This window comes from Corvus kubaryi, unplaced genomic scaffold (assembly GCF_017639235.1).
Source record: "Corvus kubaryi isolate FWS band 111438036 unplaced genomic scaffold, C.kubaryi_AGA036_p1.0 37157, whole genome shotgun sequence".
NCBI lineage: Eukaryota > Metazoa > Chordata > Aves > Passeriformes > Corvidae > Corvus > Corvus kubaryi.
This window is the reverse complement of record NW_024581041.1, coordinates 420,612-433,252: the sequence shown is the minus strand read 5'-3', so window position 1 is coordinate 433,252 and position 12,641 is coordinate 420,612. Positions and strand designations below refer to the sequence as shown.

The 12,641-nt window shown below is 55.9% G+C and overlaps 1 protein-coding gene and 1 long non-coding RNA gene across 4 annotated transcripts; one reads left to right on the top strand and one right to left on the bottom strand.

Annotated features, from left to right (window-relative positions):
- Window positions 1–20: 20 nt before the first annotated feature.
- On the top strand, window positions 21–7,458 carry LOC121661455. 3 transcript variants are annotated; one of them, XR_006014977.1, is made up of 3 exons: window positions 21–555; window positions 893–1,152; window positions 5,860–7,458. It is a non-coding gene; the product is annotated as an uncharacterized LOC121661455 (long non-coding RNA). The 3 variants fall into 3 exon arrangements; XR_006014978.1 differs by having other exon boundaries at window positions 21–636; XR_006014976.1 differs by having other exon boundaries at window positions 21–1,152.
- RAB5IF (RAB5 interacting factor) lies at window positions 3,587–8,938 on the bottom strand. Its single transcript, XM_042021655.1, has 4 exons — window positions 8,748–8,938; window positions 7,071–7,174; window positions 5,921–6,050; window positions 3,587–5,313 (listed from the first exon to the last, which is right to left on the bottom strand). The coding sequence occupies exons 1-4, from the start codon at window positions 8,874–8,876 to the stop codon at window positions 5,272–5,274; spliced, it is 405 nt and encodes a 134-aa protein (XP_041877589.1). The 5' UTR covers window positions 8,877–8,938; the 3' UTR covers window positions 3,587–5,271.
- Window positions 8,939–12,641: the final 3,703 nt, after the last annotated feature.

Genomic DNA, 12,641 nt, shown 5'->3' with positions numbered 1-12,641 from the left:
CCGGAAGGGGCCGGGCCGGCAGGGGCGGCTCCTCCCCGGGGCTGGCGGGCGCTGGCGGGTCCCAGCTTCGTTTTGTCCTGGGTGCTGCCGGGGGCAGCCAGGACCGGGACCCGGGACTCGGGACCCGAGGCGGAGGGGAAGGGCCGGGCCCGGCTCCAGCCGGGGCTGCTGCGTGGCCCGAGCTCCCCTTCGCCGCTGACCCGCACCGGGCGGATCAGCCCAGCCCCACCGCACCGGGCGGGTTCGCGTTCCGGGCCGAGCCTCCAGGGAGCTGCATCCGAGACTCCTCAGTCCTGCCTCCCGAAGGCTGAAAGAGTTTTCCAGGGGATGTGCATGGACATGATGTCGCCGCCACAGCCAGCCCGTAGCAGGGGACTCACATGTCACCCCTTGTCGCGGGGCACGGGGGCACCCGGTGGGACCCTCAGCGAGCGGTGCTGTGAGAGAGCCGGGTGTCTGCTCTGCCACAGCCGTCCATCCTTGGCTGCTCGTGCGTGTGGCCCTCTGGGATGAGAGCCGCAGATCGTGGTCCCCTCCGCAGCACAGCGGGTTTGGGTTGGTGTTTGCAGGTGCAGCTGGCCAGGCTCACCTGGCACTGGTGGCTCCCTGCTCCTGGCTCCAGCAGCACCGGCACAGGTGTCAGGAGGGGCTGAGGCTGCTGGGCAGCACAGGGAACCAGCACAGAGCCGGGGGGAGCCCAGATGGGGGCACAGGACCAGCCATGCCTGGGGCAGGCCTGAGCTGTGGTTACCAACAGCTCCCTTTTGGCAAAGAGTTGTGGTGGACGTACATGCGGGAGTGGTATGCGGTGTGGGGGTGGGCTGGTTTACATGGATGTTTCTGAGATCAAACTGGCTGAAACATTTATTTTTTCCCACTACACTTCTTTCAGAGATTGACCTAAAAACCACCAGTAAAATAACTGGAAGATGGAAGATGTTGTTTCTTATCATGGTCCAAAAAAATGGTGAAAATTCCTTATCCCTGCAACAACACTGGGCTCTCTCTCGACTTGGCACATACACTTGGTTCTTTGGCTACCAGATCTGAAGAATCCATCTACTGCCCCTACGTATCCTGGACATCTGTTGTTTTGGGAGGCAGAGCATGCGGAGTGCTGGGCTGTTTGGCTCTGGGGAGGTCACCTGACAGGTATGTGTCCTACTTTCTCATCCTCCAATGAGCCAGCTAATCCCCTGCGTGAGCAGCTCCACTGGCTCGGTGTTCCTCAACGCAGGGACTTGTAAATCTTCCTTTGCTGTGGCACTGGCAAGGTTTTGGTTGTGCCTTCAGCAGCCCGAGGGCGTCATGGCCATTGCCAGCTATAGTAAATAAATAAATAGGAATAGGGATAGGAGTAGGAGTAGAATAGTTTGGCTTTTGCAAGCCAGTCTCAGCCTGCTCCACTTTCAGGCATCTCTCCAGTCTTCCTATCCCCAGCAGCTGGAGGGGTCTCTTCCCCATCACTGCATCTTCTCTGGGGCCAGGAGCTATGTCCACACTGCATCCTCTTCCACCCACTGCCTGGCAGAGGATCAACCCACCAACCCAGCCTCTGCCTCTGTGGTGTTTATGACAAACCCAAACCAATTGGCTGTGGCAGGAGCAGCCACCTCAGCCCCTGTGACCTGCCACCCCTTGGTCATGTCACGGCTGGCTCCAGCCTGACCAGCCCCTGCGGCTGTGGTGGGGCAGAAGGTCAGAGCCCTGGTCAGGGAGGGTTAATGTGACTCTGTCCCATTAGATCAGATCTCACGAGGCTCTAGAAGGAGCCACGCTGGGGGCAGTGGAGTTGCTCCTGAGAGCTGCGGGTCAGCAGGGGTCAGCAGGAAGCTCCTCGAGGCTGAGAGCCCTCAGCTCATTGCGTAGGGATTGTGCATTCCAGGGTACCCTTCTAAAATCTTGAGAATTCTTACAGTCAGGTAGTTCCAATTCTGTTTCACAGCACGAATCTGTATTCAAATGTTGGCTGAGGTTTAATTGATTTATCTAGTTTAATTGGTTTATAAAAGAAGTTTATTTGAATGTTACAAGCTTTGGGACAACTGTGGGCAGCTGAAAGCTTGGAAATCGAGCTGGGGAACTGCAGAGATGGTGACACCCCGTGAAGGGGACAGAGACTCCTTAGGGGGTGCTGCCACCCCAACAGGCACTGCTCGGTGCCAGTGGCAGGTCTGGCTGGGCTCTGACAGCTGGGATTGGCAGGACGTGAGATGCCTGGGGGCACAGCCACCCTCCAACAGTCCTTGGCACCCACCCCAGTTTTCTCCCTTTAACACCCACAGTAACTTGCATTAGTTGTAGCACATCCTGTGCCTGGAGCCCAGGGACCACCAGAAACTCCTTTACCATTTCCACCCCACAAAACACTTGCTGCTCGCCTCTCAGCAAGGCTAGGCCAGGGGATACCTCTCTCCTTCCTGCCAGGGACTGGCTGCTCTTTGCTGAAAGCCAAGGTGATGTTCTGCAGAGAGCTCCACTGTGGGCAGTGCAGCCTCCTCTCTGCACCCCCGTGTGAGCTCCGTAAGGATACAGCTCCTGCTGGAACTGTATCCCGACAGCTGGGGCTCCCACAGCCCAGCTCTCCAGTGCAGGAAGGACCTTTTTCTCCCCAAGCTGAGGCTCTATGGTAGCACTGACCCCCTCCAGCCATTGGCTCTTTCCCACCAAGGAGTGGAGAGAGCAGAGCAAGCTTGTTGCACCAGGGCAGAATTGTGAGGGCAGGGGTGCTGCCCAAGCCCTGCCCTCCCACAGCGTTCCCTGCTCCTGTCAGCCACTGCTCTCCTGTCCTCCCAGCACCAAACCATGCTCTCTGCTAGACCAAATCTCTGCAACCCCCCCCCCCCACTGTATTTACAGTTCTCATCGTTTGCAAGATGCTTGGCTCCCATCTCCTGGCTGCCACATTCCCTTGAGCTTCTTAAAATTAACTCCTTCCTTTGTGAGCAGACACCAAAGCCTTAGTTCTGTTGCTGACCAGCACAGGGGATACCAGCTCCTAGCCCCTGAGGCACCCCTTAAAACAAGAACCTGAAGAGATAAAAACCTGCAGCTGAGCAACAGCAATCAGTAAATTCTTTACAAGGAGCCTTGAAGAGATCGAGAGGCCAATGTCTGTTCATGGTCATGATCCTCCTCAACAGAGAATCCCCCTCAGCTCAGGTTCAGCTTCCAGCCACTAGAACTGCACCGAACTGTCCAAGGAAGTGAGCTGGTGGGAGCACAGGGAAGCAAGGAACAGAGCAAAGGGGCAGGGAAGCAGCTCTGCACTCTCTCTGCATGTGGTACAGCAGTGCTCCTAGTCCTGCTCCAGGCCACACCTGAGCACTCTAGAATGAGCAGTGGCACAGGGCAGGGACAGTCACTGAAGGAGCAGAACAGCTTGAACAGGCAACACTCAGCTTAGCCTGCTTAGCCGAAGCATGGATCTAAGCATTAGCTACCACTGCAACTGCTTCTGGCCTCTTCTCCAAGTGCAGCACAAGAGACCTGAGAATCCCAAAAACTTTACCAAAATATCCAACTCTGAAAGGAATCCCACACTCCTACCATTTTACAAAACATCAAAGACCAGAGGACACAGAAGTTGCACAGTGGATTATTCAGGCAACATTTATTGGAGCATTTCAAGTATACAATGGTTTTACTGATGGCTGTGAGCAGCTAAGATGCAGACAGATGCCAGCAGGAAAGGGTGACCTAGAACTAGCAGGCTGTGCAATTCTCATGGGAAGTTAATGATTTGAGCTGATAGGAGAGGAAAAGAAAGTAGCAGACTAAAAGTTTGAGCAAGTTTGGGGATAGGGAAGAGAAAATAAAGTTTTTATTTGAGATCATTTACTTAAATTGGCCACTCACAAGTAGCAGAAGCTGTCTGCTATTGCACTCGTCCCTTGGCATCCCAAGGACCTAAAATAACCAGGGCTGTTTCTTCCACCAAGAACAGACAGATTTTCCCTGGTAAAAACGGAGGCTCGCTCTGGCTCAGCACTTGGAGATTGAGATCCCTGGCTTTGCACTCCCAGTGAGAGCCAGGCTGTGGCACTTCCACCAGCGAGGAGGCAATGCAGGCTTGCAGCAAGAGCACACTAAACTATCAACCCCTCACTATAAGGCAGCAGTAGGTCAGGACTCTTTCTGGGTGCCTGAGCTGTTTAGAGAAGCAAGGGCCATATGGCAACAAGACTACAAGGTCCTCTGACAGTAACAAGGCCTGTGCGTGTTTCCCAAGAACTATTTCTGAAAGACACGTTCTTAAAAAATATCTTAAAGCAGAGACTCCCCACTGATGCACCAAAAGGGCATGGCTAAGGAGGGACTGAGCTATGAAGTGATCAAGCACCTCCCAGACCAGAGGTTGTGTACTCTGCCCAATTTGCAAATTGGTACTTCTGCATTTAAGATAATAGCTGCCTCGATTGTGTTTTAGTCTCCTGCATTTATGAACAAGGAGCAGTTGAATTCAAGAGCTTAAAACCAAACTGAAACGCTAACATTTAACAGGGTATATCCAGAATGACTCCTTCGAGACTACGAAGCTCTGAGGTATGTGATGGCAACTTCATAGTCAGGCTGGCAGAGTGCAGTGGAGCTTCTAAGCCTCCTGAATACATCTTGGTTCACCAAATGGAGCAATTCTTCCTAGCAAAATCACTTAAAAATTTGTCTTCAGCAAAAAGCATTTAAAAATTCTGATCGACAACTGATTTGCAAGTAAAACAAAAAAATATTAGAAATGGCAACAACACAGTCTGTTTAATCAAATCAGATCTGGTTACTACAAAAACATGCTAAGGAGGGCCACCAGCTCATGTCCTGGGTACTGCTGTGCCTTCTGCCCACGTATCTACAACTGCTTTTGAAACACTGTTTGTCTAAAGGACAACCATGGAAGACAAGTCAGGGTTTAATGACAGATTTCAAACAGAAGGGCATACATACATTAAATTAACAGAATTCAACCTTCAGCACACAGGAGTTTGACAGAGTTACTGGCTAGAGTCACAGGAAGTTCCAAATTTGAACAGTCTTGAACCACTTCCAAAAATTCCAATGGCTTTTTAATAGTTCCAATAATTCACAGGTGTATAAAACGGAGACAGGCTTCTCCAGCAGAAGAGTTGGGGCTCCTCCAGGCTACCCAGACCACTGGTACAGAGGAGAGCTGGTTTGACTTCCCCACTTTCCCACCAGTCCACTAAAGACTAGGATTTATTAGAACCTTCTCTATTTACTGACGACTGATTTGACAGGCAAATGCTGCAGACTGTGTCAATCATAGTGGATGGCAGTATAGAAGATTATCCAAACAACCTGTGGGAAGGAAAGGAAGGGAAGGTTATTTGGATGCCTCTGGAGAGGGCTCAGACACAGCAAACGAGCCTCGGGCCTTGCTCTCACTAGGGGACTGGGGACTGAATTCCAGCTTTGAGGTGGTCCTGGAGAGATCTTAGGATCACCACGTGCCACAAATGGTGGCGTTCGACGTATCTGCTGCCTGGGGCGCCCAGCCTTTCCACATTAAAATCCCACCACAGCTCCTCCAGGGATTTAGAAGCACCAGCAAATCAAGTGCTGTGATCAGAGACTTCGGGGAGGGGAGTAGGGGAAAAACAAAGACACCCAAAACACCAGTCCAGGTGTAACTAGTTCGAGATGGGATGGAACTCCAGGAAATCTGGGACAGAGGATGGGAGTGGTTGATGCATCCTTTCCTACAGAGAAACCCCAGGTGTCAGCACTGTATTACACAGGCAGCAGCCATCAGATTTTGGGATTTTCTTTCCCAATCACTGCCACTTATTCAGTGGTGTTAACACAATCTGCCTTCTCTCACCACTTCACCTGCTCTTCTTCCAGGTCTTCAGAAAGTGCACCAACACAATTCACAGATCAACTTAAAGAAAGCAAGAGGCATTACCAGAAACAGTGCAAAAGATGTCATGAATCCCTCCTTCGTCAGCTCCCACGTCCCACCATACTCCTCCTCATCTATCTGCTGGAAGCTGCTGAAGTAGAGGTACAGAACACCAGCATTGATCAGGCAGAATCTGCAGGGAAGAGGTTAGGAACCATCATTCAGTGGCACAGGCTGCAGGTACCCCACATACCATACAGTGAAATATCCTTCATCAGCAGACAGGACGCAAAGAGAAATTCTTTTCCTGCAATGCTTCCTAGGCAGCTCAGTCACTTCCTTGAAAGAGCCCCTGCAGGCTATTGAGACCTTGGCTAGGCAGAGACATTTGCAAACAGAGACTCCCAGAGCAGATCCAGCACCTTCCCAGAGCCAGTGTCCAGAGAGCAGGGCTGTGTCCTCACCTCTGCTGTCCCTGTTCCAGGCACATGTCAGGGCCAAACAGATTTTCAGTTCATAACTCACTGCAGCCTTCAGACACCTCTGGGGAGGTGACCCAGCTCACATGTCTTGTGGGGATTCAATGCACACACCCCCTTCCAGGCACTGCCTTCCCCACTTCAGCCCTGACTGGCTGAAAGAGCCACGTCAGGAAGCCAGGAGTGCTGCCGGAGCTCTGCCGGTGCCACTCTGCCAGGACCACTCTGCCTGCTTGGGACCTGCGGCCTCTCACGTTCTGAGCAAACCTTTTCTTTCACGGAGCAGCTGCCCCTCTTGTCTGCTGATAGAACCTCCTGTCTGAGCAGGGCTCCTGGCTCAAAGCCCAGGAGGTGCACACCTTCCCCCCATGGATCTTTCCTGGGTGATCACACCAGGAACCCCGCTCCCAGCCCTTCCCACACACGCAGGACACACATACCAGGTAACTGAAACTCTAGTTCCCTTCTTCTGCCATTGCCCTTTTTAACAACAAAACAAATAATAATTTTAAAAAGTATTAATCAGGCTGAGGAGAAAGAAACTGATGGACATGTTATGATTTGGATGAATTTCATGGCAACCAACAGTCTGGAATGCAACGTTGGCTGTGAGACCCAGAGCAGGCAGAGCCTGCCTTTAGCCAGCCCACTGTTCACAGCACAGCCTCAAACAGGCTCCCAGGCCAGGCCAAATGTGGGAAAGTACACGAGACAGAAAAGGAAATAAACCTTACACTGCTATTCCCACGAATCCCTTCAGTGGAACTACTCCCCAGATGATTCCCAAAATAACCGCAATGATCTGCCGGAACCAGTAGATCACATCTAAAAACTCGTCCTGAGGAGATAAAGCACAAGAAAAACGTTGGCATTTATTAAAGCACCACACAATTAACAGGTGAAAATTCAGCATACTTGGATCCCCACTCAGAGTATAAAATACTGCACTCAGAACAGATAAAGCAGCTTAGGGCATCATGCACCCTGGACTTCTCAGCTTCCACATTAAACACACAGCTTTGTCCTCCGACAGGCCAACTGCATTGGCAAACAAGTCTCTAGTCCCCTTATTTACCAAAGGTGCAACAATAATCCCCCAGAATAAAAGTTTAAAGAACTGTTTATGCTTTAAGACTGTTCCACCCACTCTGCCCCGGGCCCTCCTGCACCCAAGGGCACTCAGGGCAACTCCAAAGCACAGCCATACCTCACTCACACCACGAGAACTGCTGTGCTTCCCGAGCAGCAGGGGTGTGCTCATTCCTTTTAGTCCAAGGCCCCACACTCCTGCAGCTGCTGCAGCCCAGCAGTGCTGGCTCACACTTTAGTAAGATTCACTTCAGCTGACATCTCTTTCCTCAGCCTCCCCAGGACTGGGATTGTCTCAGCATTCCCCCAAACACCAAAGCCCTTGTGATCCCACCTAAGCCTGTGGGATGTGCCAGCTGTTCCGCTCCGTGTGGAAGATGTGGATCCACGTCAGATACAGACATTTCTGCTGGTCACTGAGCTTGTCAGGCAGCTCAGCCTTCAGTTCACATCCTACTGTGTCAAAACATTGGCACAGCTGTCCCTGCTCCCCTGCTGACTGAAATTCCAGCTCCATCTGCCAGAGGTGAGGGGGCAAGGCCACACGAGCCCCACCAGTTCGGGGAGCAACAGGTAAGGAAAAAGTGACACAGATTCCTGCCTGTCCCCCAAGGAAACAGAGCGTGCGCCTTCCCCACGCCAAAAGGCACAGCCAAAGCCAGGGAGCAGAGGCCCTGGAACACGCGCTGTGTGCCCAGGCCGGGCCAGGGAGCCGGCAGGAGCCGCGCTCCAGCGGGAGCTCCGGGCAGCTGGCGGCTGTGCTGCTGGGAGGCGGCAGCAGGGAGAAGCACTGAGCAGGAGCACTGCAGCACACGGGAAAACTTCGGCAACTGGATTCTATTTCCTCTTGAACTATACAAGGGCAATTTTTATTTGATCCAAAAAGAGTTTTAAACCACAAGCCAAAAGTAACTGAGGTGTTTTAACCCTATGTTTGCCTTGGCTCCACGCCCGAAGAGCTGGGCGTGCTGCGGCACCCGGGGCACCGGCCGGGCCACGTGCGGGCACGGGGGACGCGGAAACACGGCCCCGGTTCTCGGTGGGGCGGCGGAATGCTCGGAACAGGAGCATTCACCCCCCAGACACCCCGTTGCTCACGGCGCTGCGGGCACCGGGCGCCGGCGAGCTCCGCCACAGCCGCGGCACGGCCCGGGCGCGGCACCGGCTCAGCCCGCCGGGTCCCCGCGGGGGCTTCACCCGCGCTCAGAGACGACGGCTCCTCCGGCACCCCCGCGGGACGGAGCCGCCGCGCCGGGCGGGTCCCGGCCCCTCCCCGAGCCCGCAACTCAGGGCCCCCTCCGGTGCCACCGCCCCGGTCCCACCTTGTCGTGCCAGGCGGAGTCGCTACGCAGCGCTTTGCCCCACACGGAGCCGCGCCCGGCCGCGCCGCCGTTGGCCACCGCGTGGTGCTGCGGGTGCGGCGGCTCGTCCCGGCGCCGCCCGCCGCTCATCCCGCCCCGCCGGGATCCCGCACCGCGATCCTGCGCCGGGATCCGCCCGCCCGGCCGGAACCGGCCCCGCCCGCGCGCCGCCAATCGCCGCGCGCCTCCGGGACACGTGACTGGCGCGGGGCCGCCGCCCTACGGCGGGCGAGAGGGGCCAAGGCGGGGCGGGGCGGAGGGGAGGGGAGGGGAGGGGACGGGAGGGGGGAGGGGAGAGGAGAGGCCAGGCCAGGCCAGGCCAGGCCAGGCCGGACTAGGCTATGCCAGGCCATGCCATGCCACTCCCCAGCGAAAGGGCCGGACAGCAGTCGCAGTGTTACTGGGGTGGGAGAGGGGGCAGCCCTTCGCACCCCTGCGATGTCACTGAGCCTGCAAACACGGCCGCCACGTGGGGATCTCGGTTCACAGCCAGGCTCTGGAGGCTCCACAGTTGCTTCCTGGGGCCATAGGGCCGGAGGGTTGGGAGTCCTTAGAATACTCGCGGTTGTGCAGCTTCTTACCTGGTTATTCATCCCCCCTTAGAGCAGCTGAACATATGGGGGCTGTGGATAGAGTTATCACGTGTGCACTGCTAAAGATTTGACTCTTTTTTATATTCTTGCCTTCCAGCAGCAGTGGTACTCAAACCAGTTGCCCTCCTCATGGGAACGACTCCTGCATGGCGTGGGCAGGGTGTATGGCTGGGTCTCACTCTCTGTTACCCTCCTCAGTGTGTGATTATGTGTGCAGAGAGGGGCCTTACTGACAATATTCCAGGTGCCCTTGGGCAGCTGAGCTTGGCAGTGCTGGGGCCACTCCAGGCACTGCTGGGAGCCGTGGATCCTGTGGGGATCCTCGCCAGTGCCAGTGGAGCTGAGTCCTGCCCAGGTGCCCTGTGTGAAGCCCTTCCTCCCTCCCCTGCTGTGCACATCCCACTGGCACTGGCACACCGTGAGCTTCACTGTTCCTTTTTCCCCAGTAATAAACCCCAGGCCCGAGGTCCTGCATTTCTTTTTGTCTCACAGATCTGTAAGCACGACATGCTGAGTGTCTCCAGAGCCTGACTGCAGCTCCAAATGCTCCAGCAGCAGCTGCTTTGCTGCCAGCAGGACCTGGAGCCCGTGGGTGCAGGCTGACCCTGTGTGGGGTCAGCACAGAGGAGAAAACAGGCAGAGGACTCCCTGTCCCAGACCTCTGATCACTTCCAGCCAGGGCCATGTAATTTAAATACAGATTATGCAAGATACTTATGGACTTAACAAGTATCTTGCCCTGCTCCTGCAAGGCCATCAGGCCCCTGATCACCTCTAGCCCCTTGGGCATTTGCCAGAAGCCAGAGGCTGGTCCAAGCCAAGGGACCCACGTGGCATGACCAGGAAGGGGACATGCAGTGCGGGGTCATCGCTGTGTCTCTGGCAGATCCTTTGCCTCTGACCCCCACACCACGGCAGGGCGAGGCCGGACATGTCCTGGCTCCAGCCCTGCTCCCAGGACACTCCTCTGGTGCTTGGGGAGAGTGGAAACAGTCACAGGGCTGGAAACGCTTGCATGGTGATGAAGACACTTGGTCAGGGAACTGACCTAAAATTCCTACTCTTAAAAAAAATGGCTTGCTTTACTCCATTTCCATTGCCTGATCCACAGAGAGAGAGAAGCAAATTAAAATTGGGATTGAAAGAGGGAGGCAGGAGAGGTGCCAGAGGGTACAAACAGGCCGCTGGTAAGGGATGTGTGTTGGCAGACACGAGGATAACATGGGCAGCCCTGGGCACAGGCAGGGGAAGGCAGGCAGGGCTGGATGGGGCTCAAGGGACAGCTGTGAGGAGCTGCCACGTGCCTACAGCCCCTCTTCACCAGCTCCCCTTGCAGGGGTCAGGCTGGACACTTGCCCAGTGGCGAGAAAGCAGGGCTCAGTGATGGACAGCAGCCACCCCGGAGAGGCTGGAGGCGGCTCCTGGGCTCCTGCTGGGCTCCTGGGAACACCTGGACCCTGCTGAGGCTGGGCTTCTCCAGCACAGAAAACTCTGGGACCAGCCACGGGGTGGCAGCTCGGGCTGGCTGACTCCTGGTGGATTTTTGGTTTTGTTTTGTGGTTTGTTTTGGGTTTTTTTTTTTTTTTGTCTTTTTTTCTCTCTTTTCTTATATTTTTTATTAAAAAGACAAACCTTCTGGGGTCCCCCTGTCCAGCTTACGGGCATGACAAAGGTTCTGTGCTTTCCCTGACTTGCCTCTGCCCTGGCATAGCATCCAGCAGCATTTTCAACTCTATTCCTGCATTTTGCTGGCTTCTGATCCCACAGCCTGGCCTTTGGAGGGGCTGCAGGCAGGACGCCTGCTTCCAGTGAAGAGTCAGGAACCTCTGTGGCTCCCCAGAGGAGGCAATGCCCCTGCACATTTCATCCAAGCAGCACAGGGACATGGGTAGGATGTCCCCAACTTGGGCAGGCTCTTGACAGAGCAGGTCACTGGTCTTCTGAGCCAGTGGGAACAAACTCTGTGCCCTGGGCAGGGTCTGGCCAGGCTGCCAGAGGGCACGGCCACTGCTTCCATGTCAGGGTTGAAACAGGATTTTTTTTGCTTTTTAGCTGTTGTTTGCAGGAGATGTTTGTTTTAGATGTTGTTTGCAGATTTAGCTGATGCCCTGCAGGAGAATGGCAGCTGAAGATTAGTTTGTGTCATTGCTCATTTCTGTTCTTCATCTGTGTTGCTGCAAGTGCAGCCTGTGTGCTCCATGCTGTCCCCTCAGCACCTCTGATCGGGGTCTGGTCCTCACCCTCAAGTTCCATCTCCATGGGCAGCGATGGAGCTCCTGGGAATGCTTAAGCAGAGCAGTCCTGCTCTGGCTGCCCACTCAGGGTTGGGTCCCCAGAACACTCCCTCTCAGAAGTGTGCCTGGTGTCTCCCTCTCCCACCTTCCTGCTCCTCTGCAGGCTGAATTCAGCCCCCAGTGTTGTGGGACCCCACAAAACAAAGACAAATCTCCTCTGGGATGATGTCTGGAGGGGCATCACCCTCCCAAGGGGGATCCCACAGGACCAGGAGCTCCTCTTGGTGCCTGCAGGACTGTGATGAGGCTCAGGACTGCTGATGGGAAGGAAATGTGAGCAAGACCTGCTGCCCTGGTGTCCCAGGACCAGCATGTGTGCTGCCTCAGGTGAAGACTAGAAGCTCCCCAGCCCTGTTTCTCCAGGCTTTGGATCCCTGCTTGGGAACGGGGCAGTTCCCCAGCTGTTCTCTGCTCCAGGCCACTTTTTAGAGGCCCTTTGAGGGGCTGCTTGACCCTTCCAGCCACTGTTCCCTTTGCGTGGCCACAGGGACCATTGACAGAGGCCGCCCGTGGTGCAGCCTGTGGACACTCTCTGGCCTCTCCACGGAACCCCAGGGGCCCTGGTCCTCCATGCCTGCCAGCCGGGACCTGCCGCGCCGCAGCCAGAGCTGCTCCGGGGAGCTCAGGGCGAACCACGGCCCGCGTGTCCCCGGCAGCGTCACCCGCGGGTGCCCGCGGCTCCGCAGGGCGCGGCATCCCCGGTGCCGCCGGGCGCTGCGCATCCCCCGCGGGACGGGGGCACGCGTGGGCCGCTCCTTACGTCTATATAAGGCCGTCCCGCCGCCCCGGCCCCGCCGCCCCGGCCCCGCCGCATTCTTCTGCCTTGTATGGGCCGGGCCGGGCCGGGCCGGGACCCTGAGCCCGCCCGCCCCGCGGAGCCGCGTCCCGCAGAGTCCGCAGCTCCCGCAGCTCCCGCAGCTCCTGCAGCTCCCCGCTCCGGGACAGGTGAGGCGGCGCCGCCGGGACCC